The sequence below is a fragment of the Dermacentor variabilis genome, chromosome 10, assembly GCF_050947875.1.
Source record: "Dermacentor variabilis isolate Ectoservices chromosome 10, ASM5094787v1, whole genome shotgun sequence".
NCBI lineage: Eukaryota > Metazoa > Arthropoda > Arachnida > Ixodida > Ixodidae > Dermacentor > Dermacentor variabilis.
This window is the reverse complement of record NC_134577.1, coordinates 125,767,642-125,793,923: the sequence shown is the minus strand read 5'-3', so window position 1 is coordinate 125,793,923 and position 26,282 is coordinate 125,767,642. Positions and strand designations below refer to the sequence as shown.

Below are 26,282 nucleotides of genomic sequence, written 5' to 3'. Positions count from 1 at the left end.
CGGAAACATTGGAATTTAGCAGCATTTCTTCTGGCATTGGTCAAACATTTTGTTTACTAGCAGCACTCATATAAGGCTACAACGTAGTCCATTGACAAGTATCAAGGTGGTATAGCATAGACAACATTTGGTTGCCAAGAACATGTTGTAGTAAGCTCGAAGAAAACATTCGAATGTTTTTGTACTTACTCTCACAATGCACTTCCCTGATGTAATATTTTGCATACCTTGATAAAATTGGAACTGTATTTTTACTTCATCATTCAAAAAAAACCATTACACTTGTTTCAGGTCATGTGCTTCTTTCTTGTGCTATGATGAAACATGTTCTTAGACTATATGAGGAAGTAGGGGCACATGTAATAATTATTGTACAGTATCAACAAAAGAAAGCTTCAATCTGCTAGCTAATCCCCCAAAAGATTGAAATACTGGAGACTCCATAAAAAAACTGATTTGTGCAATGTATGGCCACGTAAAATTTCCGCAATGCAGCGACAGGGATCATGCAAACAACCTCAACTCATGAACTACAATTGAAAAGAGACAAGCGGCAAATAGTTTTCAGAGCAAGTGACACCTAACAAGCAATCTGAATTACTCCTAGATGGCACTGAAACAGAATACACAAAGAAACAAAGCAAACAATTCACTGCAGAGGCACTGCACAGAAAAAATGTGGATCTTTCAAAACATTTCATCAAATTATTCTAATTAAGGAATAAGCAATGTGTCAGTACTGGATTATCAGAAGCTATCCGCAAGTTTGGACGCAAGAAGTGTAGGTGAAATAATTTCAGCAATGGGTTTGACATGGTTGTACTCGCTGTCAGCTAGCTACTTTAGTAACTTTCACAAGAGTAACAAAGTATTAATATTCGATTTGAATTTCATATTTCAAGTCGTCATTGCAAAATATGAAGGGGACACAATCTGTCACTCCTTGTCAACCTTTCCACGTCAAATTTCAGCTCGCAAGTCACTTCTTTGTGAACAACTGTTCAGCTAAGTTTGAAGCTGACAGGCCCGTTTCTGTACGTTCAACAAAGACATGTACAAAAGAAATTGTCACAAACTCACACGGATTCCAATACGATGTTGTCATGCAGTGAGCACAAAAAAAGTGACCCCGCGTCATTTAAGAAGATACACTTGTCTAGGCATCTTGCCTTGACAACACAGCTCTGAACAGTAGGAAATACCTCAACAAACTGCAAGACCTTGCTTTCAGAAAGGTTGTTCAGCAATTTCTGCTTGACATTCAAAATTTCCATGCAAACTTCCACTTCCTGGCTATTGTTTACTGATGAGCTGCTGTCCTTGAGAAAAATCTGAACAATGCGCCCAAAAACACCATTCGCGTGTACGTAAGAATTTTTCCTTTTCGATTTGTCAAGACGTGCTGTGCAGAAACGAAATGACCCAATTACCATCTTGTGAAATTCTTTCCTGTCTGCTTTCTGATCTCCCTTGCCTAGCAGTAACACAGAACCAACTCTGACGACATTTTTTCGCAGGGAGTAGCCCTTCACAAGAGCTTTGAAAGAAGTCTCTAGAGTTCTGTGCACTTTCTCTATGTGTCTCGATGACCACAATTTAGTTTGGGCCTGTAAGATGCAAAATTTGTCAGCGATCTGGAATTGCGGATACTTGGTTCCACATACAAGCCGACCTAGTGTTCCATTCATTGACTCAAATGGGTAGAGGGAATATGCCCACAAGGGTCCCAAGTTGATGACACTGTCCACAAGGTGCGAAAGCAAGCGAGAATTATAGCTCATGCACTCTGTACCATAAAACTCCTCATACTCCAATAGAAACTGTGTCATTTTTTTTTTCATCATGACCAGCTGCTCAACACAGATGCAAGGGCCAAGGAGGTGATGCATAATTTCCACAAATCACATCCAGTGTTTGTAGTACTTTTCTGGAAGGCGCCCTTTCACTACTAGTAGTGAATAATATAGCAGCCAATTTCTCCACTCGGCAGCCTTCCAGTCCTTTGCATCATGCAATGACCTCGGGAGCCTTGACAGCTCCCACGTTGGAGTGAGGCTCAACAGACAGCTGTTTGCATCCTCAAGATTACGTCGAAGATGAAATTTTCGGCAGCGCTCAGACTTCAGCCACGTGAAATATGTAGCCCTAACAAATCCTAAACAAACAGCATGCATATAGTCCACAACAAATCCTGTACCAAATCTGAAAAATGCAAGCTGTGTGAGTGCGCTTGCTCCTTTGATGCCGCAACTTGGGGATTCCTTAGCTTTACTGGCATGCCGAAGACAGGATTCATGTGTTCTCAGCTTGGGTGTTGAGGCACTTGGCGGATATACGCGACAAAATCCCTTTCCTTTAGGAACAACTTGACCCTGGTCTTCGCACCATGCACACCCATAGGCACCATTAAACTGAGTCATGTTCATCAGCTCACACCTAGCGACACTATCCACAGCACATGGACCTGGGAACACCTTTGACGTCTGCTGCACTCCATCTTTGTCGTTCCACAGAATTCCACTCGATGACAGCTCATTCATGGCCTTTATAAAAGGAATTAAAAAACAGTTCATTGCTGGCTTTCCTGGACCAAACCAAAGTCCTGCTAGCAGGAGGTTCTCAATACGTTGCTTGTAGGGAAGCTCATTTATCATTGCAAGCAGAGGCCTCATACTGGATTTAGAGTTTTCAAAAAGGGGCACACCATCAGTATTAAAAGTTAAAGTGACATCATTTGGTCCCAATGGCAACTTGTGGTACTGATAACTCTGAGTAATGTCACTCACATCAAAAGATGCAGCTTTCTTGGTTTCTTGTAGACTTTTTGATTCCAAGATGTCACGGATTTGGCTCTTTAGATCCATAACAAGAAAAAAAGATGAACTTTTCATTAAGGTTTCACCAATATGTGCTAAGCTGCACTGGCTGCATGTCACATTTTCGGCTTGCACCAGTTCGCCGATGTATGCACTGCATCTGCTGCAATAAAAGTGCTTTACATATTGCTTGCCAGCACCACAGAAGTGCAGAAAGAAGGTGTACTTTGATGTTGGGTAAGACACTCCTGCCGGCAAATGAGCACTCAGAAGCTGGAGTAAGCTTTCTGTGGCTTCCTTTGAAGAACCATGGCGCAGGCTGTGAGTCATTACCATCAACAAGCTTTCAGCTCTTGTCACCTTGGATCCTGGAAACAGGTCTTCATCCTAGCACAGAAAAAAAATAAAATATGATGGTTTAGCAACAGGACAGTTAGAGCAAGATGTTTAGACATGTACATGAAGCTGCTGTTCCAGGCATGGAAAATGAGTTAAAAAGAAGCATTTTGAGAGTAGACCCTTATGAAGTGCTGCAAATTTTTTTTTGCCGATTGCCAACAAATACCCACAGCTTAAATGATATTATGCATAAAACTATATGGATAGGAAAAACTAGATTCTTGGGAAAATTGTGGTGTACCTCTTCTGCAGCGACTTTTGGTTCGAGACATTGTGCCGCTGTATAATGCTGCTTAGCCATTGCTTCCTGTCCTCCGTCAGCACTTGCAGATGATGAATGTAATCGCTGAGGAACAGTTACAGAAGGTGAGAGCTGTCATTCTTTCATTCAAGTGCAATGCCTCTGGAATACTGCACATTGTTTCACCACAGAAAGTTTGCTTCTCATGTGTGTTTCGTACCACATTAAGAGTTGTTCAATATCACATTGCCATGCAAAAATCATGGCATCCTATTTAACTCGATTTCATGAGTAGTTTTGATGTTTAACTAAGTGCAGTTTTTACATGAACTCATGAAACAATTTATTTGCTTTGTTATTGTGTACTGTTATAGCTTAAAGAAAGCTCAAGTAGTAATAAATGGTGTGAGTATAATTTTTCTGACTATGGATCCAAAAAGTCTGTAGTACTTTACATGAACATTCCTTCTCTTGCGGCACTCAAAGTTTTGCCACAGCAAAGCAATGTACATGCAACACATTTACCTTTCATGCTTACTGCAAAGGTATGAGTGCCCGTGCTTAAATGTCTCAGATACAGCAGAGACGACTACTATGCCACTCATGCAGAAGTGAGAAATGCCGTTCCATGTTCTAGTAGTGACCCCAGCAACTGTAACTGAGTGCGAGATTTGCAGTGTACTTTGCTGGCTCAACATTCTTAATATTTTGGAGCATGCAGAGGACCAGTAATTTTGTCAGAAGCCCTAATAATTATTTGTGAACATTTGCTTGTTCATCACTGGCACCATGTATCCATATGTGTAAGCAATCATCAGGCAAACACGTTTACTCTCGAAAATATGAAGACAAACTTATTCGTCAGAACATTTGCATTGTAGCAAAACAATCTGCATATACAGACTGCAACGCTAGGGTCCCAAACATTGCTGTTCTCTCTTGCTCATCGATAGTGAATTCTCATTTTCGCTCACACACTTTGTACACTGGAATGCAAAACATTTCCTTTCCACTTGCAAATGAACTCAGAAATGCAACTGCTGGATTACAACTGCATCGCAGAAGAGTGCACTGTGAATTTTCTAACAGCAACGAGCGTGTGGCAGATGATATGTCATTTTGCTATTACCCTATTTATTGGCCCCATACTCTACAAGTCTCTGAAGTCAGTGTTCTCTTTACGAAAGGGCAACACTGCAGTGCCATCTTTTAAGCAGCCGAACAATAAGTTGGGTATGAGGTATGGAATAACCAAACACCTTTCATGTGAGAACAATGGTATTTGAGGACAGCTACAAAGAACAGATCTACCAGATCATGCTTTTTGTCAGTTTTACTAAGCTGTCGCAGCTTATAGGGACAGGCAACGAACAGATAGCTTGCACGCGACATCCTGGACACAGCTTCTTACAGCGCTGGTTTGCCACCATGGCGCCTAGGATGACATTAGTGCAAGCAATCTATAAGATGAAGCAATGAAAATGAAACAGCGCATAATCGTGAAAAAAGAAAAGCTACAAATTGCTTTATAGCAAACAATTTCAAATGTGTACACATGCTGCATAAGCTAAAAAAATGCATAAGCCTAAGTAATCATGTGCCCTCGGTTTTTCAAAGAAATTGTTTTTGTCATAATTAAGTCTTTAGTTCTGCCAAATTTATTCACTTCCCTTTCGTGAACTTCAAATAATTTTGCTGGCAATTTGGGAATACTTTTGCTAAAGAGACGAAACGGGTTGTGACATCAATTTCTGTCCAGCAAATAGCAGCTGCATTAAAGAAAGAGAACGCATTGCCCCGTCATGAAATGGGCCGTTGAAAGTGACAGAATTGTGAATGGGTTATTGTTTTATTTTTGTATGGCAGTGTATAGCTCTGCCTTACTAATACTTAAAAAAGAAAGAAGGAAAAGGAGGAAGTTAGTTTTATTCACATACATGTTTGGTGCCTTTATCGTCAGAAAGCTTGTCCGGGGCCCTTCCCCACTGAGTCCTTTGTAGAGATGCTGAGACAATCGTTTTTTTTTTATTTTTTTTTTTTGCTCTTTTACCTATCTCGAAGAAAAATATTACGCAATGCCAACTTGCGCTGAATTTTTTCATTCTGTACCGGCTTTGTCTGCGTAATTCCTCCCAAACGCTGCCACGGTTTCTAGCTAGGCTGTACAATAATTTCTGCTAGATGAAGGCAGCTTTCTTGCTGGAATCTTAGTACAGTGCGTTATTGTTCATCCTTCAATTTTGCTAAAATATTTTCGTTTCTTCCTAGTCAGGACTAAATTCTCCTTCTCCTAATTCCATCAAGGCTTGTCCGATTCCCCATGGTTGGTACGCCATCAGTAGAGGCAAAACAAACCACCAAACCAACAGAAAGCATGCTTACCAGCTCGTCCTTGCAGTCCTCCGTGCACTGCCGCTCGCTGTGGTCTGGCTCAGAGTCAGCATCAGGTTCTGATCCGCTGCCATCGGAGGATGAAGTTTCAACTGGATTTTGCGGTGGATCGCATGACTGCGAAGGGTAGTGTTCCGCACGATGTGGTTCGGTATACTGATCTGAGCATGCAGGGGCCGACCAGTGTGCTTCGTCTGCCTGAGCATCGCTTCAGTCTGAGCTGTCTTCCTCACTCATCGCGACTGGCGCAAAAGCCGTGCCAAATGACCGCTTCTGGAATCTGTGTTTAGAACGAGGGGGAACTTCGACGGATGAGTCCCATAGGTACTTACCAAATTGCCTTTTCGGCGGCATGGCGGCAGTCGGAGGAGGCAAATGAACGAGAGATACGAGTTTTCGCTCACGAGCACATCCGATTAGACTACGTTTAGAGTGCACACGTGCGGGCGAACAACGCACGCATGTGACTTCGTTTGTACAGTGCGGAAACAGAGCCTTACTATCTCACGATGACAGCGCCATGCGAAATAATAGTAATAACAACAATAATAGGGCAACACATCTGAAAATTTCTGCTTTTATTACAGAGTACAGATTATTAGACGATGCTTGGATTTCCAAGTTTACAAATGCATATTCGCAAGTGGAATGGTGCAGAATGTTGTATGTCGCACTGCTTCCATTCTTGCACCACGAGTAGGTCCACTTTATTTTCATTGACCGTCAACCAGACCCAGTAGCCAAGGGCATGCATACGCTGGGCTCCTTGCCTTGGCCGTAGCCGTAGTCAAGCTTGGGTCAACCTAACCTGACCCCGCGCAAACACGGCCTTCGAAATTGGCGGTTGTTACCGATAAGCAGCCATCCCTAGAGCGTTAAATTGCACACAACGTATAAGTTAGAACACAAATTATTATAATAGGTAAATATTGTTTCTTATAATTTCTGTAAACTCTTTGTAATAGCTTAGCCAACAGAATTTACTTTTTTTATCACCACATTTGGCGACATCATAGAGATAGAGCAAGCAACTATGACAGCCTGCTTTCGTTTGTGAAACGTTTATAAAAGGAGCGCGCATCAGTCAAATGCACGTGAGTGGATATATTTATGATAGTATGTCGCACATACTGATAAAATGGGTGGCGGAGGAAAAATGGGACGTGTATCCCGTCCGCGCACTCGCTGACGCCGATGTAGGCTTTAGTCTGCTGGCCCAGGAGGGCGCCATAAAGAAGTTAAGAGGCAGCACGCAGCCCGTGTTCTGGAAAGAAGGGGAACCAGCGGCCCCGGCAATCCTTCTGAAGTGCGGTAGGCACTTATTTCACGTCATATATTTGCATGCATATATACCGTCATACTTTAAAGCAACGACTGGCGATCGCAAGTGATGCTAGCACTCTCGAAGAGGCCTAAAACGGAGACGGAAGTATCTCTACATTTAAGCGCTATGACGACACTCCATGTGCCGTCTCTGTTAGCGCGACAGAACCAGCTTTACTGTAAACATTAAAAAGTATGCAGATTATTTGGTCCTGCTCGGTGATTTACTATGCTCGGCTCAGAACATTTTGGGCCTTAACAGGGGGCATTGCTTCTTCTCACCCCTTGTGCATGTATTTGTCGAAGCGTTGTTTGAGCATTTGCATTTGCGCATTATTTCTCGCAGGGAGCCCGCAAGCCCTCGAAGAGAAGCGCTCGCGGCTTGTCGCCAACGCAGGGGCCCTAATTGGAACTACAGAAGGGGACGAATATAAAGCCCACGTGGGTGCAGTGTTGAATTACACTTCACGAGTGAAACTAACCACGTTTTAAGCTTGTTGCATGCATTCTGTCGCTTCTAATAACACTTCAAACTTTAGCAAAGATAGGGTTTCGCCGTTTTTAATTACACAATCGTGCGTCCGGGTGGTGCTTGCGGCGCACGTGTGTGGTCGTTTTGAGGTCACCCTACCCCTCTTCACAAGTCTAATTTCTAGAAGGGCTGAAGGAGGGATTCCCGCATCTGAGATTGGAATACCAGTTAATGAAAATACTACAAGCTCTCACTAGGCCCACCTTGTACTGATGTATTTAGTGACATTGACAAAAAAAATGCACCAAATGAAGTTTTCACTGTTGCATACTAATAACTTCTATGCCTAATTACTTTGGGCCGTTTACTGCATCCATATTTTTTTTTCTTGTGAAAAGCGGTGGCCGCATTTCAGTGGGGGTGAAGTGCAAAAACGCCTTTGTGCCGTGCACTGGGGGCACGTTAATGATCCGCAGGGGATCAAAATTAATCTGGAGTCCCCCCCACTATGGCATACCTAAAATTCAGATTGTCGTTTTGGCATGTAAAACCTTAGGATTTCTCGTCTTTTTTTTTGTGAAAATAAAACAAGCCTTTGTATACATAGGACTAGTATGCCTGAGCAAACATAAGATTTGACGAGAATTGCATTTCGATTTTATAAGCCAAGCTTGGCACATAGGGAAGAGCCTGGAGGAATGGGACATTTTTCACTAATGTATATTTAGTTTTGTTTATTTGGAACGCAACCAGATATTTGATGGATCATAGTAGAAGTCGAAACATGCGGCAAAAATTCTGAGGAACAATGGTTTCAACCACTATTGGGCACACCTTTGAAAAAATAAGCTTCTAACAGCTGAAATCTATCCCATTCCACTCCTCTTTTTGGGTGGAGGGGGACATCTGTAACGCGTTCATTCCAACGTCTTCAGTGAACATGCCCCTGTCGCACGGGCACCCGCAAACTCCATCATCTTTATCTCGAGGGAGGTGCCCTTGGTGTCGCACGGTCGCCATTCCGCTAAGGGAGATTAAAGGAGCTTTTGGTCAAGGGAGATCGGCGATCTCCCTCAGCGGCCTGATGTAAAAATGATAATTTAATTATTGGTCTCATTAAAAATGATCTAGCGTGCGTTTAAAATGTTTCCGTTGAATTAAATAAATGTCCAAGCACAATTCAGCAACAGTTATGCTTGCTGCTGCACAATGCTCTCGACCTAGGCCTCTTGGCACCATGTTTTTCTCATCTTTCAGGGCGTTTACACGAACCCGACAGAATCAAGTTGAGGCGCCTTGTCGGCCTAGAATATGCCTGTTGAGTTCATGTAAATGCTAGCCGGTCGGACTGAACAAACTTCGAGTCCAGCTGAGTCATCCCAACTACATGCGTTATGTTCAACCAGCCCGATCCATTTGCAGCGTGCATGTGTACACGCACGGGTCCAGCTTGCCACACCGAGACTTGCTCGGGAATGCTGGGACATCGCTATTTATGCGTCAGCAGCTGGAATAGTATCAGGTTAAGGACCAAGAGAAGGCACTGTGCAATGCAACCTCATCGTAGTGATAAGACCCACGAAATAGAGCGGTTCCAGACGGCAGCAGGGAACCGCAAGCAGAGTTCGAACGCATTAGTCTCAGCTTGACACTGTGTGGTGCTTGCGCTGCTAAGCACGAGGTCATGGGATCGAAACCCAGCCACGGCGGCCGCATTTTGGTGGGGGCAAAATGCGAAAACACCTATGTACTTAGATTTAGGCGCACATTAAAGAACCCCAGGTAGTCGAAATTTCCGGAGTCCACTACTATGGCATGCCTCATAACCAGAAAGTGGTTTTGGCCCAAAAAACTCCATTTTTTTTTTAATTTGATGCTGTGTGCCATTCTTGTCCACACTCGTCAGAAGCGAGTTCGTGTAAATGCCGTCATGTCGGGCTCGGTCAGCTCCCGTCGGGTTCATGTAAACATGGCCTTTGTCGTGCTAGTCTGGCAGTGGTCGGTATGATCACTCATGAATGACTCCATGGCACAATAGACAATATAAAAGAAAAGCCCACGAGGTCACCGTGCACGAAATGTCATGTTTTGAGTATAGTTTGCAGCAGTTCGGGTAACAGAACACTGAGCCTACTCGCCACGCTATGGAGGCTAGCCGCGCCACAAGGAAAAGCTTACATAGGCACCAGGTGGCTAATGGCGCTGTCAGCAATGCTATGTTTAGCGAGCACACTTTGATTCTTAATGAGGTGTATGTCTTTACCATCAAATGTATTCAATAATATTCTTATAGAAGGAGCATTAATTATGATAGCTACAGTGTAATTGGAAGTTATATTCTTGTATTCTTGTATTAGTTCAAAAAGCAAACACCGCTTAAGGCACTCCTGGCGGCTACATTTAAGACCTCGGTATTGGCCGTGTGACACGACCACAACTTCCTTGAGGTCGAACTCCCTTGGGAAGTCTCGTGCTCCCTTATCCTGAAGGAGTTCGTGAGTGCCCGTGTTACACGGGTATAAGGAAGTTCGACCTCAAGGAAGTTGTGGTGTCACACGACCAACAAGGGGCATTTTAAATGTAGCCTCCAGAGGTGCGCTCAGCGATGTTTGGGTTTTGTACAAGAGCGTAACTTCTAATTACGCTCATAGCTGTTATAATCGGCACTCTTTCATAAAAATATTATTCAATATGTTTGATGCAAAAAACATACACCTCATTAAATATCAAAGTGTGCTGGCTAAATGTAACAGCGATGCTAGGGCTTATCTGCCTTTATTTCCTTTGCGGCGTAGCAAGTTGGCTCTGGGTTCCGCTACCTGAGCTGCTGCAAACTATACTAAAACACGCTTCGTGCATGGTGACCTCCTGAGCTTTTCTTTAATTTTGTCTACTGTGCCGGTGCCAGTCATGAGTGACCACACCGACCACTGCACGACAAAGGCCACATTTACATGAACCTGATGAAATCGGGTAAAGTCGGAATTCGGCCTGACGGAGCCAGACCTTACTGCATTTACATTAACTTGCTTCTGACGAGTCGGGACGACGGCACACAGCCTTGAGCCGAGAGATGAACGTGTTGGAACTGGGCTTCCTGTTCCCACTGCTGTCTGCAACAGCTCTATTTCATCGGTCTTATTGCTATGATGAGGTTGCACTGCACAGTACATTGTCTTGACCTTGTCCTGATGCTATATATGCTGCAGCCGCATAAATTACGATATCCCAGTGTTCCCGCACAAGTCTCGGTGCTGGTGGGCCGGACCCATCTGCATTTACATGTACGCTTCAAACGGGTCGGGCTAACTCAGCCTGACTCGATGCTTGTTCAGTCTGACCGGCTAGCGTTTACATGAACTTGACAGGCATGTAAACGCCCTCTAAGACGAGAAAAACATGGTGCCAAGCGGCCTAGGTCGAGAGTATTGTGCAGCAGCAAGCATAACTGTTGCCGAGTTGTGCTTGGACTTTTATTTAATTCAATGGAAACATTCCAAATGCACGCTACTTTACTTTTAATGCGAGCAATAAGTAAATTATCACTTTTACAACAAAAAGTATAGGCATAAGAGTACTTCCTTCAGTTGCTGAGGGAAATCGCCAATCTCCCTTGACCAAACGCTCCTTTAAGCTCCCTCAGCGGAAGGGTGACCGTGTGACATCCAGCGCATCGAGATAAAGACAATAGAGTTAAAAGGAGTTTGCGGGTGCCTGTGTGATTGGGGTATTACATAAGCTTGCATATGAGCAAAACATGAACAAAGTGAATGCAGGAGCCAATGTTTCGACAAGTGGTCTTGCATATGTCATATATAATGCATTTAAGGGTATACTTTATGACTATGCAGAAAAACATTTGAGTTGTGGAGAACATGCAAAATATGTCACAACCATGTCCTTTTTACATAAGTTGTGCCATTGCTGTATCATGACATAGTTTTGGTGGTGCGAAATTTGGGGAGCTGGCACACAGTAGACATCACAATGCATGGTGGCGCTACATTCATTTGCTGCATTGATTCATTGCATCACTGTCAGTAAGGTTGCCATTGTGACAGTGGACAGAATGCAATTGAAACCTATTTCTATGCACAAACTGTGAGGCTGCTATGGATTAGGTGGCCATGCTGCCTCTGTGACTGCATGATGAATGCAGTAGTTCTACACATTGACGGCTGTTGTGTGGTGGTGCTCTGTAGACTTAAACATTGTCCTCTGCTTCTTCCTGTTGCTTGCTTTCTATTTGAAGAAAAGAGCGCTACGAAGGCGCGGACTAAAAGAAGAAACATGTACGACGGACAAGGCGCTACTTCCAACTAAATTTTTTTTTTGAAGAAATGGGACTTTAAGTAGATACAACATAGAATGGCCCATCGTGACATCACGACCTCCCTATCTCATTAGAAAAGCTATTTCTTTTTCGGTAAGCGACACTGAAGGGCAGCTAATGCACGTGCCCTTGACCTTTGCAATGTAGAAAGCTTCTAATATCTCCTGTTCTAGTCTATCTCTAGACCGTGCCAGAAACCTGGTGTCGCGAAGATATGGACGGCAATTGTGACGTTTACAGTGTTCTGCCAGATGGCCGCCGCATTGTTATTTACGGCCCAATTCTGCTCACGCGCCCTTTAATTAAAACACCGTCCGGTTTGACCGATATAAACCTGTTGGCAACTTAAGGGTATCTCATATACGAGATTACTTTAAGAGATAGACTAGAACGGGAGATATTGGAAACTTTCTACATTGCAAAGGCCAAGGGCACGTGCATTAGCTGCCCTTCAGTGTCGCTTACCGAAAAAGAAATAGCTTTTCTAATGAGATAGGGACGTCGTGATGTCACGATGGGCCATTCTATGTTGCATCTACTTAAAGTCCTGTTTCTTCAAAAAAACATTTAGTTGGAAGTAGCGCCTTGTCCGTCGTAAATGTTTCTTCTTTTAGTCCGCGTCCTCGTAGCGCTCTTTTCTTCGAGTATGCATAACCAACTCGGCCACATCAAGCTTCGGCTGCTTGCTTTCTACTATATTCACTGCATCATATGGCTTAGTTTACAAGAGAAAAGTTACATTTAGCAAAACTCTTGCTTGAGCTAGTTGGTTCATGCTTGGAAGTAGTAAAGGCAAGGCGCAGAAGACCAGGACTCAAGAAGAAGAGCACAAACAACAGGACCGGCGCCGGTCCTGTTGTTTGTGTTCTTGATTCCTGGTCTTCTGCGCCTTGCCTTTACTACTTATACTTAGCATCGGGCTTTATAAACACATGCATGTTAAGCAGCTATGAGCCTGGTTCATGCTTTTTATCGACAATATCTTTAGTGGTAGTGTAAGAGTCTAAAATGTGCATCAAAAGAGACGATAGCTGTGCAAACACTGCATTGATTACATTGTCTAATAAAGAATTTCGTTCTGTTAGCAAACGGGCTAGGTGCACGTGGTGGGTAATGCTGGGCACGAGGTCTGATTGTATCCTTTCCAGTCTTTTGTGATCTTAAATTTCCTTTCCAAGTAAAATCCGTTAAAGGCAAGTGTTCTGTTCCCATCCTCTGCTTTCTTAAAAGCACTGACAATATTCACTCACAGGCCAGCATTCAGAACCAACCTCCAGAAGTAATATTCCCCAGTTATGTTACTGACTCTACGTCTGCACCCATTTTTCTGTGTCTTTGATGCCTAAGAATGCATGCACTGTCATGATTTCAGAATGCAGCTTGCGGCACTTGTGGTGACAGACTGCGCCAGCTGGAGATGGAAAATGAGGCCCTAAGAGCAGAAGTGGAAAGCCTCAAGAGGCTTCAGGAAGGACACGACTATGTGACTGGTAAGCACCTTAAGGCAGCAGCCATATACTTACTCATTCTTCAGTTTATTTATGATTCCCTCAATGCACATAAAGTACACGCAGGTCAACACTACGTGTTGGTATTATTCCCCAAAGGACTTTTAGCGCACGAAACATTTGTCTTTCTGAGCACTGCAACCCCTCCTTGCAGGATTCCTAACATTGCTGAAGGCTAACTGCAACAAAGCCTTTAACTGTGTAAAAAGCCTTTCATGATATGTTGGCATAAAGGAGCCTCTGTGCAAAATTTTACCTTTGAAATTTCAGAACTAGCAGAAATATTTGGAAGAGGAAACGGTGCATAAGGCAAGGACAATCGCTGTGCTGTTCACCTTTCATTGCATTGCACCTTTATGCACAGTGTCGCCTTCGAAATGCAATGCCAACTAGCCCAACGTCGATCCCTCATATAGAAAAATACCTGTTTTTGATACTGAAGCTGAAAAAAAAGGCCAGTATTATTGCTCGGTAGCAGTTGCACATGACTTAATGCACGGCTCCTCAATGTAACCTTCGAAATCGCAGTGCTGCACCTTTGCAACCGCTCATTGTTGCACCTGTGCAACAATGAGCGCTCTCGCTGTAGTAGACATGAGCCCTCTCACTATAGTAGACGCTTGGAACACCCACATGTCCTGATTAGTATGTGGTTCTCCAGGCATGGCAACGTGAGGCCAGCTTGAGCCGCAATAGCTTAGAACTGCAGACCGTGGCAAGACTATCAGATACATGTATCGTCTACTAGGTGCTGTTTAATGACTGCGAAAAAAATTATACAATTACCAGCTCTGCTGCTTTGCCAAGATTGATTCAGTGGTATATACAACTCATCCATAGCAAATTTAGCAATTGTGAAATTTTATTTAAACCTGCCGTGGTTGCTTAAGGGCTATGGTGTTGAACTGCTGAGCACGAGGTCGCGGGATTGAAACCCGGCCATGGCGGCCGCATTTCGATGGGAGCGAAATGCGAGAACACCTGCGTACTTAGATTTAGGTGCACGTTAAAGATCCCCAGGTGGTCTAAATTTCCGGAGTCCTCCACTATGGCGTGCCTCATAATCGGAAAGTTGTTTTGGTACCTAAAACCCCATGATTAAATTTTTAACATTGCAACATTCCGACACTCGCTGCAGCTCATTCGGCTGTTTGCTATGCTGCTACATTGGCCCTCACAACGAATAGTAGCGAGGTGATCAAGCAAGCTGGAGCAAGTGTCAGAATATCGTAATGTCCTGTTCCCACCTGACCACATACTACGTCATGACATCCCAAAAGAGTATACTCCTTGAAAATGTAACCCAAACTGACTATAGAAAAGCTATCATAATAAATTACTCCGAGGCATATCGGTATTTTTTTCTGGGGTTTAGAGATCTAGAATCTTAAGTTACCAGAAAAGATTGCTATGTCAAAGCCCTTCAAGCACGTATGTAGGCGAGGTACATGCTATATGTAAGATGGATTTTCTCTTCTGATTGAGTTTCTTGTCTGGCTTATTGCAGTGATGCAACAAGGTATTGTGTTTGACCAGATTTTAAATAATTGTAATATGTAATGAGCTCTTGCTGTTTTGTAAATTCCTTGCTTTGAAATGTGCACACAGGGCTGGAATTAATGCATTAACTGCCATAGGAAGGCGAACTTTAGTTCTAAGACTTCAATTTAAGACTAATGGCAGCACGCAAGCTGGGCTTGTGAAGCACCGGGACATCAAAATGGTTCTGTATGGCGACTCGGAAGTGATATAGAGGGATTGCCTTGGCATTTACCACCAGTGCATTCGGAAAATCATGCCACCACGCAGTATTGGAAAGCTGAGAACTCCAGATAGACAGGCCGGTCAATACGACATACCTGAACTGCATGCTTGCGCAATTATCTGTAAACATAATGCTGGCGATCAGGACAGCAGGAGAATTAACAAAAAAATTTGATGGAAATCTGGAAACCTGTAATTTTACCGTACAAGCATAGCCTGTTGCGTAAAAAAAAGGAACGTGCAAGACATTTAATAAGATCAAAAAGGTGGAAAGCTAAGATGCTTGGGAAACAAAACACATGTGCAAGTTTTCAGAATGTGCCAGCAGCGTTGTTTGTGGGATTTCCCTGTCATGCAGCAAGGTATGTGTAGGAGAGGTCGGGATTTTCTGTGTTGGTATAAAGAAAAAGGAACTGCGAGCATGAAAGGACTGCTCTGAGCCACTAATGCGAAACCATTAAATTTAGAGCACACATTCACGTAAGGCACGGGTCAATGTTATGACTTGATGTAGTACTTGTCCCTCTTAGTGACCATTTAGGCAGTGATCAGTTTGCATAATGTACCTTTTGCAACATGAGGGAATGTGCACTCTGTTTCATACTTAGCAGGCAACCCTGTGGAAGCTATACAAGTTGTGCAGCCATCAAGTCTCCCTCTGCATTTTTCATGGTGCAGTTTTGTATTTGCAACAATTTTTGCAGAATGACTTTTACGTATTACACGAATGACTTGTGGACACAAAATTGCACCAAATCATGCATCAATGACTGATGCACAAAAAGAGCAGAAGTGTCACAAAGTTCATTATTATGTATGACATATAGTGCTGCATAAGGAATCAGTATTTTGTGCTCTTTCACTGAAATGGTTGAAATACACATACACTTTTGTTCACTGGTTGTATTGCTTGCTCATTATGCAGAAGCTGGCAAGATGGTCAAGCGACTAAAAAAGATGTTGCAGAAAGCTGAAACCAAGCCGGAGGAACCGGTGATTGCTTGCACAAAGGTACGCTTATTTGCTGCCAGTTGTTCCTTTTTTTTTTCTTTTTTGGCAGTATAGTGCATTTGAAGTGATGCTTTGAGCAATGCAAGGTTAAGGGGGGAGGAGGGGATCAGAATTAACTTTTTTTGTTTCTTGACAGAAAGGGCTGAAATTTGGCACACACACTGCACATTGCAATAAAAAGACAAATCTAAAATTTTATTAGGATATCTTAATTAGCTTTTGTTTTATAAGAATTTATAAGTTCCTTGCTTGTGGAAAGCCTGGCACAGTAATGAAACATGATAGGGAGCTGGGAATACTTTGCATGTTTGCACAGATGTCTAATCTACATCAAGACGCTGTTCGATTTTTTTTTAAAGCGCTAATAATTTTTTGCTCAACATAACATGCACATGACTGTGTTTCACTGCATGGAGCCATGTAGTAATGGTGAAATAATTAAATAATGGAAAGATAAAGAAACATTTCAAGACTGACTTTAAGTACAGCACAGCTTGTGGATCACAGCAAAACAAACTGGGCCAAAATCGGTCCAGCCATTGCTGTGCTACGCTTTCCACGAGCGAGGTGATTGACAAAAAAATGCAGTTGAGAAAACTGGCTGCAAAGTTTTAATTAACAGCACTGAAAATTTATTCAAGAGCACCGGGGCTGTAATATTTTGCATCATTGCTGTCAGGCATCTTCTTACACCTTTGCCTCATTGTTTGGTGGGCTTTGGATGCCTTCTTCAGGCGTTCTTTATCCTTTTCTTGTGCCTTCTGGAGTAGTGCATGACCACCATTTTCACTGCCAGACCGAGCCTGGTATCGCAGTGTACACCCACAGAACGCAGTTGGCATCTTGGGCACAGAGATTTAGCGATCAAGAAGTTCATCGCGGAAACACGCATAATAATTAACTCACAGTCACAAGGGGCCGAAATTTGTTTTTGGCATTGCTGCTTCCGCTCAGTCGCGGACACTGCGCAAAGGGAGTCGCGAACGCTGCATGCCTGCGCTTCTGCAGTCACCGCTGACGCAAAACGCGGCTCGAGGCGCGTCTGAATCGTGCGACGATTCGTCTGGTAAGCCTTGAGTCACCATACAGTATGTAGCTCGTCGGTGGTTGGGGCTCACTCGCAGGCTGCGTGTCCCTGTCGCACGATGCACCGGAAACGCACACCGTCTCTGCCGGCGATTGAGACCGACCCGCGTCGCCTCCAACAACGCGATCTCGGTTGCTGACTCGCGCGGCCGTACGCACATGTGCGAGAGCCTCCGTTGGCACGTCTTCCGGTGGCTTGGTTATCAGTGACGATGTCACAGGGCGATTGTCGTCTTCGCTGCTGCAATCACGCGGTGCAAGATAACGCGGCACGTTATCCGCGTGTTCAGTCGGGTTCTCCGCGTCTCCCGCTGGCCGCCGTCTTTCTCTCGCCGTAGGAGGCTTGCGCTTCCGTTTTCCGAAGGCATGCTTCATTTAAAAGTTCTTTTCGAATGAGCGACGATTCATCACTGACCTGGGAGCTTTCATAAATCCGAATTCTGCGAGTGTCAAACGTAGAAACACGCCGGCGTGGTTTTCAAAGCAGACAACTGCGGTCCGCTGTGGTTGCCAGCTTGCCCGCTGCTGCAGCAGCAACCAATGGCGAGACGCCTTTCAGTACGGCAACCAATCGGAGGCCCGCTTTCATCGCAGGGCCCGTGTGACCGCCTGTAGCAGACCCGCGCTTCTTTTGTGTTTGTGTGTTTGTTACAAGATGGCGACGACCGATGAATTCAGAAAGGGAATAGCGAAACTTCGAGCTTTCGAATGATACCAAGATGGCGGCGTTCGGTGGCGGGAAAGACGAGTTAGGGCTCCGCGAACTGCGGTGATTTTACGCGATTTAAAGCTGTTTTTTTCTCGCCCTACGCACTCGTAAATTAATTTTTTTCAGGCACTTTTAGTGCGTTTTCAGTCAAACCATTTTGATACAATGTAGATTGGGCATTGCAGATACCGAAACGCGTCGTTGCCAAAAATCGATCTTTTTTGCGATTTTCGCGATCTGATCCCCGCGTCCCCCCTTAACTCAGTGTTTCCCAAATTGCTGGCCCCTGGAATCACTTGAAATGGTGAAAGGGGTCTGTCTGGATCACTTAACGATGTGCAGTTGATCATTTGCAATTTGTGACTATGACTAAAGCTGATGCCTGGCCGGCATGATGGCCGGTGGCAAGCCGTTGCAGGGAGGTTGCTGAAATTATACGCCATTTAGTAGTCGCTAACAAAGATCATGTTGATGTCACACCTGCTGACAGCTGCCTGTGTATCTGTGGGCAACGAGCCGTCAATTACGAAGTCCACTTGTGAACAATTTATATTTGTCTTTCCGTCTTTCTTTTCTTTCTTACTTGGACCTGCACTGCAGTGTCAGTCTCTGCAAGTAACTGTCAAAGACATGCCTCTACAATGCAAACCATGTGACGATGCTGCCAGACACTTGTTTTTCTTCTGCTGTCATTTATGGCCAGTATATTTGGCGATACATTATTCAGCTTTATGCCCAAAGGTGAGCTTCTAAAGTGTCTCTTAATTTTCTGTGTCCAGGTGGAAATTAGCAGTGGCACGCTGGTTGACGAGACAATCATCAACCAATTGTGCCGAGCCTGTGACAGTGGCCCTCGCAAATTTGCCCGGGCACTTATGCGCCACGTTTTCTCTGAAGAAGAGTTGTGGGGCAAGTCCCTTTTTGGAGGGAAAAGCTGCGTTCGGGGCGAGACTCGACAAAAGGAGGCCCTTGATCCCGTACGTGTGGAGGCTGTGATAGGTGCGTACACTATTGGATTACAGTGATTTTGTTTAAAGTAACTAAAAACATGCGTGTAAGTTGCCATAGCAAGAAAGCCTATTGTGGTTATACCCACTGTGCCATTAGCAACTAGCTGAAGTATAGTAAGTGTTCCTAGTAATTTGTGTGGAATGACAAATACTTCACTTGTATTATTGCCCTTGTGGCTGCAATGTTATGCACAATTTTTAGAGGCCTGATAAAACAAATGACTGTTTGAGCTATCGATTGATCTTAGCTGGCCAGATAGCACACGTACAGTCCTAGGTCTGCTTCTGGTTCTCATGGCACAGTTTAAACCATGTTCAGCTGTGTTTTGTATGTGCTACCTATTCCATAGCGTTTTTTTTCTTTATTAAGAAAAGCCTGCAAAATTTTTCACTACTTAAATTTGGCCTCACATAGTGCTTATTGCTATCACAAAGTGCCAAATATACATGACTCATGTTGCATGCAAGGCTCACTCTAGCAGTATCTTAGTGACTGCACAGAGAAGAGCCCCATCAGATTCGTGTGAAAGTCACATTCAGAATGTAGGTGATTTAGTTTGTTCACAGCATGTCTGACCAGCACTACTGTGATGTGTCAGCAGCAGGCTGCACCTACCTTAAACATGTTGCATGCTTTTTCCTAAACTAATTAAAGAGTTTGACAGAAAGTATTCGGTTGCAGATGCAATGTTTTCATGTTATTTTCAAGCCTTGCATTGCCATAGTGACCATTAGATAGCTTAACAGCTAATGCTAATTGTAATAAATATTTAACCAAGAAGAACACAAATATTTCAGGTTTTTTTCAGGGCGATAATTCACACATAAAGGTAGTTTATGGTTTAATCTGCATAGAAGCTGATTTAGTTAAATACTTTGTCTAACAACTGGGACAAAGCTCTTGCCACATTTACCATGGCTCATTATACTGTTATAGTTCCTTATACAGAACAACCTGGATTAAACCCGAAAGCTTCAAGCTGACATTCATTGCTTAGTCTTCTGGCTTAAGTAAGCATCCTTTGCTGATTAGTTTGCTAAAGCTGCACATTGTTTATTTTATTTATTTCTTTTTCGGGATACACCTGCACAAAATTACCGGGGGTGAGGGTGCCATACCTCAAGAACAGTCTTTCCTCTCTCCTCTCCAGAGAAATAAAATGAGTAAAATGCCTTGTTTCTTACTGTTGCGCTTGATCAGCATTACCTGACAACATGAAGTCATTACACTGAGAACTAAATGCAATGTAAATCCCACGATAAACAATGCTATGGAAATCCCACAAAACGACAACGCCATGGAAATCCCATGGAAATCCGACGGAAAAACAACGCCATGGAAATCCCATGGAAATCCCACGGAAAAACAACGCCATGAAAATCCCATGGAAATCCCATGGATTCACGGTGGCCACTTTTCCATGATTGTGCAACAAATCCTCCATAAGATATCCATGGAACTTCCACAGTTTTTCTGTTGTACGCACCATGAAATATCGATGGAAAACCAATGAAATTCCAACAACATTTTTTGTAAGGGATATACAGTGCAGTTTTTGTCAATATCTTGCTTCAACGTTTCTGCAAACACCACCAACGAAGAGTAGCAGTGCAGTACTGGTGCCACAGAGTGGGCCATCTATTACTAATCTAATAAATTAATTACGCTAGGTAGTTCTTTCTCATTCCTGCGTAAGCATTCCTTGGCGAAGTCTTTCACGCGATAAGTGTGATGCCTTGTTTCTACACAAAAGCGCGCAATTTCCAAAGGTAAACACTTTAATCGTTAAGATGGTGTAAATGTAGATAATTGGTAGTTTTCAAGCGACAGAGAACCATTTAAAGGAAAAAAGAATGAAACAAAGAGAGAATACTCATAACCATACATAAGGCTCCTTGGAAAATGCATGGGGAAGCTTACAGAAAGGGTGGGCCAACTGAAATTTGGGGACGAGTCAAGTTGAAATTTGAGGGTGGGCCAACTTGATATTTGCATGTGGCACAGCCGAAATTTGGGGCGGGGGGAGCAATGTCAATTCTGACGTGGTCCATTTTTTCAAATAAGTAAGTAAGTAAGTATTTTATTTACAGCAAGCAATATACAAAGCTCACTGCAGGGCAGGGGCTAAGTGCAATCAAGCCTGACAAAGGTCCCTGTCCCTCCGCAGTTCGTGGCAGCTCACACACTTTGAGTTCAACAGAGTAAAAAAAAGGATTTCAGTACATCAGTTTCTGGAAAATGGACAACTAGCAACTTGCAAGAGTGCACATAACAATTCACATAAGCAAGACAAAAAGTTCACATAAGATCTTTAAATAATCGTGCAGAAGAGGTCGCGCACGCCAAAATATACACCTACATAAAATAAATTTTAAGAAATTGGAAACTTAGAATGCATGAGGATGCAATGAAATTACATTATACATGGAAACAATCAGAATACTAATTCGTGAATGATTTAAGCATTGCAGAACGCTGGTTTTCCGAAAGATATCGTGACGGCTGTGGCGGAATGCCTCCAGAAAGAAATCAGAGCAGGAGGACGGCCTGGCGTGGCAGCCGAAAAGAGCTGCAAGAAGCTGAAGCGCACAGCTATACCGTAAGTGCACCAGCTATCGCACCGGCTGAGAAAAGTTGGAGAGAAGTGCGGCGTGGACGGAATGTTCCCTGTCCCCGAAAAGCTGGTGCGCATGTGCAAAGCCGTAAACGAAAAGAAAAAACCGGTCTGCGCCATAAAACATGAATGCGAGTTTGTACCCTGCATTGTTGGGATCGTATGCCGCATACCTCTCTCTTGCGGTAGATGCTACGTGGGGCAGACTGGCCGCTGCCTAAATTAACTGCTACGAGAGCACCGAACGCTGGTAGATTCATTAGCGGGGGTGGCCATTTGGCCATGCATTATAAACGATGCGGGTGCGTGCCTGCGTTTAATACCACGTGTGTGCTTGGTGGGGAGGCACAAGATGGGGGCGCGAGATTTGTGAGGCATATCACATTGACAGGGAAGGTGATAAATGTGTCAGCACGGGATCACTTGCCTTGTCCAAAAAAGAAAAACATATACTTACAGAACAGTCTGCCACATTTTGATTAGAATGTGCCCTTACTGTTTTAACCCTGTGTGCGCATGCACCACCGAAATGTATATATGTACCTTCGCTCACAGTAGAACGCTCAGTTGATGTTTAGCGCTCGTCCTGTCGTCTTCTCTGTCTGTGTCCCTGCTATTTTGTGCTGGTCTTTTGAATAATGATCAAATGGCAAACCTGCCTCGTATACTTGGACGACGTCATCGTCTTCTCGAGCACATTTGACGAACATGTCACATGAATCGAGAGTCTCCTCGCTGCGATCCATACTGCCGGCCTCGCTATCAAGACTGAAATATGCTATTTCGAGTTCCAAGAGCTCAACTTTCTTGGCCATGTCGTTGGTCCTCAAGGCTTCCGGCCAGACCCGACAAATTAGCTGTCGTCGCCAAGTTTTCACCATCCACAGACAAGAAGGCTGTCCAACGCTTCCTTGGTTTGTGCACATATTATAGGCGCTTCGTCGAGGGATTATCGAGAATTGCTGAGCCTCTGACACGGCTTACACGCAACGATGAGCCTTTCATTTGGGCGGACGAGCAGCATGCCTAGCGCGGCATGGCAGCAATGCACGTTGAAGGGGAAGTGCTCCCGGCGGAGGACTTTACTGAAGACCTGGGATGGCGGACAGTGTCCAGCCGAAAATCTAGAGCTACGACGAGGCCTGGATTGGGTGACGGCGGTTCGCCAAGCGAGATGCCTGAACGACGGGGCACAGGTGAGCGGCGCGGAGGCTCGGTAATCAAGAATCACATTGTGAAGGCGTCGCGCATGACACCGATGCCACAAGAACACATCAAAATAGTCATTCGCCCACGGGGTGGACTGAATTTGGAGAAAGTTAGCTCTACAGCGGTGGGCAAGGCAATCGTAGAGGCGGCAGGCCTCAGTATTGAGCAGATTAGAGAAGGTGTTATTTGCCCTAACTTTATGCAAAATATCTTGGTGGCTAGTGTGCCAGAAAGGAGTAACGCTGAACGATATGTGAGACTCAGGTCAATCAGAGTGGCAGACAAGGATTTTGAAGTCAGTGCGTACGAGACGGCCCCACACACTACGTGAAAAGGGGTCATTCGCAATGTAGACGTTATGGATGGCCCCGCGACACTTGAGCGGAACATTGTTAACGATCGCAACCCGCTGGCTATGGCGGCTAAACGAATCAAAAACACAGGAACAGTCATCATTGTTTTCGACGGGTTAAAAGTGCCCAATTTCGTCAGATATGGGCCAACTCTGGTCCGGTGCTTCCTGTATCGAAAGCAGTTGGATGTGTGTTATGTGTGTGGCAAGCTTGGACATCGGGCGGATGTCTGACCGGCGCCCGATTGTTTTGAATGCCGATGATGCGGGGCTCGGAACCCTGAAGAGGATCACAACTGTGTGCCTTGTTGCAAGCTTTGTGGCGGACGACACCCGACCGCGGATAAACAATGCAGACAACGATACCAGCTTCCCTATGTCATGCTTGTTCGACGACAGGAGAGAGCCAGGGCGGAGCTAACGGCGGAACAGGAGGCAGCCGAGATGGTGCAGCTGGTGAGCGCCCGCCAACGCTCTAAGGGACGCTCGCGCTCTAGGAGCCGCTCCAGGTCGAGGCAGCGGCCATCCACTGGGACTCCAACGACCAGGAGCCGATCGGTTTCTAGGGAGGCGCGGGTGCGCTTTCCTGCAGCTGGTGGAGACGGCGGCGCAGCTGGAAGCCAGACCACCTGGGCTGACAAGGTCAAGGGCGGCATCAGCGCCGGCCAAGCGCGCGAGCAGCGCCAGGTGCATGTGAATGATAATAGGGATAGGGATAGGATTGCGCAATTGGAGAGAGAGAATCTTAGCTTAAAAGCAGCCATTGACGGGCTTATCAAAGAGATAGCTGAACTTAGGAACGGCTTGCCTTCAGGTAACAGCGGTAGCATAGGACAGGCTAGGAAACATGATGACTCGGTTGAGGTACCAAGGTCTGTGGAGGTCGCAGAAGAGACGATGGCGGACGAGGAGACGCCTGCTCCGAAAAAGAGGGCCCTATCCTCCACCGTGCGGATTCAGGGCAAAGTCGGTTCCGAGCTTAAAGCAATGATGACGACATTGCAAGAAAGTGTAAATCAGATCATTAGTAGACTGGAGCGGATAGAAGAACGGGAAAATATCACGGATCAAAGATTAGGCAAAATTGAAATATATCTAAACGAGACGGTGGTCCCTGTTATGGAGCGGGAGTGCACTCGGCCGCTAGCCCAGCAGGGTAAGTCGCCGAGTGGACTTGAGCTGAAAACTAGTTCACGAAATTTCCGTGGTCAAGATGGCTCTATTAAATAGTTCGTTTAGTATTTGGCAGTGGAATTGTAGGGGGTTCAATCATAAGAAGGCGTCTCTGCAGCAGTTTGTTAGAACGCATGGTGTGAAACCTCAAGTTATCATGTTACAGGAAACACTGACGTCTAACGTGACCTTAACGGATTTCAAAGCGGAGGTTAAGGATAATGAACAGGGCAGAGGACTCGCTACTCTCATTAGTAGGAGGTTGCCGTATATTAGACATGATCTTCACATGGCGGGTTGCAAGATTGAATATATTATGGTGGAGGTAATTTTAGGTCGGCAAAGGTCATGTGAGAGGAGCGTTTACCTGCTTAACCTGTACAGTAGCCCCCGGGACACGAAGCAGAGTTTCAAATCTCTCTTGACCAAGGCAACCTTTCTGGCTAAGGATGCACCGTTGCTTATTGGAGGGGACTTCAATGCACCATATCATGTGTGGAAGTATGTTTATAGCACTATTAAGGGGGAGAGACTATGGCAGCAGGCACTAGACTTGAATTTAACTCTGATTACAGACCCTTCGTATCCCACAAGATGTGGCACGTTGACTTGTAGAGATTCGACACCTGATCTCACTTTTGTTCGGGGGGTGGTGGATTCGTCCTGGTCCAATTCTAATATAGATTTTGGTAGCGATCATTACATACTTATGATTACTTTGGTAGTGGCTAATAAAAAGGAGCGCACATTCAGAATGGTTGACTGGGATGGATTTAGGAAACGAAGAGCGCAGAGGATCGACGATGAAGGAAATGAGTTGACCTTGGAGCAGTGGACCAGTCAGCTTAAAAGTGACGTTGAGGCGTCCACTAGAGAGGTTCAGACCGATATTGACACGGAACACATGGATAGTCGCTTGGCGCATTTGTTGGAAGCGAAGCAGTCGATGTTAGCGAGATGGAAGGGTCAGAGATTGAATAGAAGGCTTAGAAAGCGTATAGCAGTGGCTAATCAGGAAATTGAAGACCATCGTCGGGTACTGTGCAAGCAGCACTGGGATGAAGTATGCAATTCTATTGGTGGTCGCATTAAGAGGGGAGGCGCATGGAGTCTGCTCAGACATTTGCTAGATGAGACAAACACTAAATCTAATCAGAGGACTGTGATAGGTAAGCTGGTCCATCAGGCGTGTCGGGACTCCACGGAGCAGGAGTTGCTGAAGGATTTGGCTAAGAGATACGTTCCGTTGGAGACCTGGCACGATACACATGACGTGATGTTGGAATATAGTGGGGACGAAAATGCAGCTATGGATGAGGAATTTACTGAAAGTGATATCAGGATGGCGCTGCAGAATCTTAATGGTCGATCGGCATCAGGGCCGGATGGCATTACGAATAAAATGTTACGGAATTTATACGACGGGTCAGTTGAGTTCCTTACGCGGGAGATCAATTACCGATGGAAGGAAGGCTCTTTCCCGGATGAGTGGAAACTTGCAACTACTGTTCTGATACCCAAACCGCGGAAGGCCATAGGGCTTGAAAATCTCAGCACCATTTCCCTGACATCGTGTTTGGGGAAAGTCGCAGAGCATGTCATTTTAAATAGGCTAACGCGTTATGTTGAGGGCAATGGGGTCTTTCCGCACTCGATGATAGGATTTCGGCCCGGCCTCTTGACTCAGGATGCTATGATCAGGATTAAGCATCAGCTCCTTGAGCGGCGGACTAGGGATACTAAGGCACTAATTGGACTTGATGTGGAAAAAGCTTTCTATAAAATCCGACATTCTTTCATTCTACAGGCGCTATCGGACTTGAACATTGGGCAGCGGCTTTTCCATTTTGTCAAGGCTTTCCTCATGGAT

The 26,282-nt window shown here is 44.7% G+C and overlaps 2 protein-coding genes across 2 annotated transcripts in view; one reads left to right on the top strand and one right to left on the bottom strand.

Moving 5' to 3' along the window:
- LOC142559409 (uncharacterized) overlaps positions 1 to 26,282 on the top strand; it is a 73,365-nt gene that overhangs the window by 33,770 nt on the left and 13,313 nt on the right. Inside the window, exons 2-5 of the mRNA XM_075671007.1 lie at positions 7,517 to 7,611; positions 13,348 to 13,465; positions 16,173 to 16,258; positions 18,833 to 19,052. Of these exons, the coding sequence (XP_075527122.1) occupies positions 7,517 to 7,611; positions 13,348 to 13,465; positions 16,173 to 16,258; positions 18,833 to 19,052 (519 nt within the window). The remainder of the gene's footprint in view (positions 1 to 7,516; positions 7,612 to 13,347; positions 13,466 to 16,172; positions 16,259 to 18,832; positions 19,053 to 26,282) is intronic.
- On the bottom strand, positions 604 to 6,201 carry LOC142559843 (uncharacterized). Its single transcript, XM_075671515.1, has 4 exons — positions 6,081 to 6,201; positions 5,839 to 5,939; positions 2,395 to 3,203; positions 604 to 613 (listed from the first exon to the last, which is right to left on the bottom strand). Exons 1-4 carry the CDS (start codon positions 6,199 to 6,201, stop codon positions 604 to 606), a joined length of 1,041 nt encoding a protein of 346 aa, XP_075527630.1.

What these genes read in the sequence shown, in the direction of transcription:
- LOC142559843 (XM_075671515.1), bottom strand. Translation starts at nt 6,201, where the DNA reads ATGCCGCCGAAAAGGCAATTTGGTAAGTACCTATGGGACTCATCCGTC. An exon ending in TTTTGCGCCAGTCGCGATGA is followed by an intron (nt 5,940 to 6,080) that starts GTGAGGAAGACA and finishes CGCAAAATCCAG; the next exon opens with TTGAAACTTCATCCTCCGAT. An exon ending in AGGACTGCAAGGACGAGCTG is followed by an intron (nt 3,204 to 5,838) that starts GTAAGCATGCTT and finishes TTTCTGTGCTAG; the next exon opens with GATGAAGACCTGTTTCCAGG.